We start from the raw sequence: 2,500 nt of genomic DNA on the forward strand, positions 1-2,500 counted from the left end.
AAGAAGTTGAAATACTGCTGTGTCATTTATTGCAATTGCAAAGCCTGTATTTCAAAGTAACATTAATAATAAGTTAGGCAGTGTCAAGAAAGTCAGTATAAAGCAAAAGTCATAAGGTATCATTTTCGTATTTCAAGAGTCTGTACCAGTATGTGTCAGTTTTTTCTTTGTTTTGTGTTTCCCCATTCAGGCAGCCATAAAATACCAGATGGCGTTGGGCCTCATTGACAAAGTGCTCAAGTCGCGGGTTCTGGCCATTACTCCCCACGAAGTAACCAGGCAAAGGTTATTTCACTTGCAAGAAGCTGTTTTCGCCAGCAGGTAAATATAATCTATTCTCTCAAACAACTGACTAACTTTTGTTGTATAATTAAATCAAAATAATGTGCTTGAAATTTTTCATATAGGAAATTTTGCAAAATATAATAAAAAAAAACGTTAAAGCAAATTTGACAAGCAGAATGCTAATACAAACGCAGTAAATTTGTCTCCCCTTCTTCTTGGCCTGAGGCACATTTACATATATCGCGTGTCTACTGTCTCTGGTTCCCACCTTTCAATTCCTTGAAGTTTGAAATCTGTCTCAAGAGCTAAATTATTCAGTATACGTTACTAATATGCTCAAGCTTCTTACAACAAAAAATATGATACAGAGTCAACGCAATAGTTCCATGCTAGAAAAACTTGACATCTTTGTCTATAAAGTGAAAGAAATATACCTAAGTTCATCTTTTATTTCATTTTTGCTTAGTGCACGACAGCTAAGCTAACTTCTAAATTATTTCTAAATTTCCTGTCGCTCCGACTAATGTCCTGTATCAGTCACATTTCCACTCGTAGGATGTATTTCCATTTAGTAAACAACAGTATTGATATTTTTCGGTAATGTTCGACAAATAAAATGATTGACCTTTCGTATACCAATCAAATTAGTATACATACACACACACACACTCACATATATATATATATATATATATATATATATATATGTGTGTGTGTGTGTGCGTGTGTGTGTGTGTGTGCGTGTGATGGGGTGTGTGTGTGTGTGTAAAACAAGACAATTTTCAAAACTTATTCTATACACGAGTAATTTCTACAGTAGTTTAAATTGATAATTGGAAATGATATATTTCTTCCAAATCTCCGATGAAACTTTAGTCATGATACGTTAGGTAAAGAGGTTGGGTGTGAGATAACCCCTCTGACCTTGCTAGAGGGGGTATAAGCATCTTTAGGATTCAGTAGCTCCTCAAGAGTTGACATATTTGACATTCGAATTATTTCTAATTTGTGTAGGATTTGAGCATTGTTTGAATTGTGGTCTATCACTTTATTAACCAGTTTGCATAAACTTATTCTGGCAGGAAAGAAAGTCTAAATGGCTTCACTGACGCTCAAGCAGCCGTAGACTTGCCCCAAGAGCTGTCTACAACCGCCCCTCCCCCGGGGGCTCCCCCCTCCTACCAGGACGTCCTTCGGGAAGACAGACGGCGTGTCAGAGGTTAGTCATACAACTTGCAAGAAACTTATGAACTCGCGAGAAATTTCGGGAAATTTTCCTGTGTTTATCTACAAGAAGAAAAAGTAAGATTACTATGTGCTAGAGTATTTGACAAACTTCTAGATTCATAATAGACCTATCCGCAAAGCACAACCAATATCTTTCACATTAATATGGACTTCGTAATATTTTGATTTTCCAATTAGGAAATGTGACGAGTAATTTTTTTCCAAGTGAAAACTGAAACATGGTTTGGAAGAATATTAGATTTGCTGAGATCTCAACTTAGCAAGAGTTTGTGCTATGATTAGCATAAAATCTGTAAGAATTGATTGTAGGTTCTAAATATTTAGACATACCAAAGAAAGAAAAAAGAAAACTATATCACTGTCTTGAAGTTATAAAATTTCTTGGGAGTAGGCCTACTTGATTTTGCTTCTGTGGGGGAATAATGAACACCATTCTTGATAATTGGGTTAATTTTCTGACTGTTTGAATAATATTATTATTACTGAGCAATAATATCAATTGTGCATAACAGGTGCACCGCCGCCAGTACCCGAAAGGCCTCTTCAATTGAATTCATCTGCTCGTGAAAATGGAGTGTCGTCTAGAGTATCACAGTCACAGGCCCAGCACAGCAACCAGCAGCATCAACATAATCAAAGAAGACAGCCGCCACCTCACCCACCAGCCCATCCTCTATCTCATCCCCAATTGTCTCCCTGCAGACAGCCTCAGACACAGACTCAGTCACCCGCACTGCCTCGCAGTCAATCATCTGCACAGCCTAAGCAAGCAGCTGCTCCTCTTCCTTGCCAGCCTCAAATACTTGCAAACCATCTTCCACATCAACAAACACAACCACAGAGACAGGTCTCGAGCAGCAGCCAACCCCAACCACAGTGTCAGTCATATGCTCCACCTCCTGCAGCAAGTCAGTCTGAAGAGCAGTCTCGTATGCATGTACCCTCCAGCAACCAGACTCAGAAACCA

At 38.5% G+C, this 2,500-nt stretch overlaps 1 protein-coding gene across 1 annotated transcript in view; it reads left to right on the top strand.

The window, feature by feature from the left end:
- The window catches only part of LOC137652542 (uncharacterized), a 53,266-nt gene that overhangs the window by 20,843 nt on the left and 29,923 nt on the right, over positions 1-2,500 (top strand). The window contains exons 2-4 of the mRNA XM_068386029.1: positions 191-321; positions 1,368-1,504; positions 2,046-2,500. The exon at positions 2,046-2,500 is cut by the window's right edge and continues 2,073 nt beyond it. Of these exons, the coding sequence (XP_068242130.1) occupies positions 191-321; positions 1,368-1,504; positions 2,046-2,500 (723 nt within the window). The remainder of the gene's footprint in view (positions 1-190; positions 322-1,367; positions 1,505-2,045) is intronic.

The sequence above is a fragment of the Palaemon carinicauda genome, chromosome 1 (genome assembly GCF_036898095.1).
Source record: "Palaemon carinicauda isolate YSFRI2023 chromosome 1, ASM3689809v2, whole genome shotgun sequence".
Classification (NCBI taxonomy): domain Eukaryota; kingdom Metazoa; phylum Arthropoda; class Malacostraca; order Decapoda; family Palaemonidae; genus Palaemon; species Palaemon carinicauda.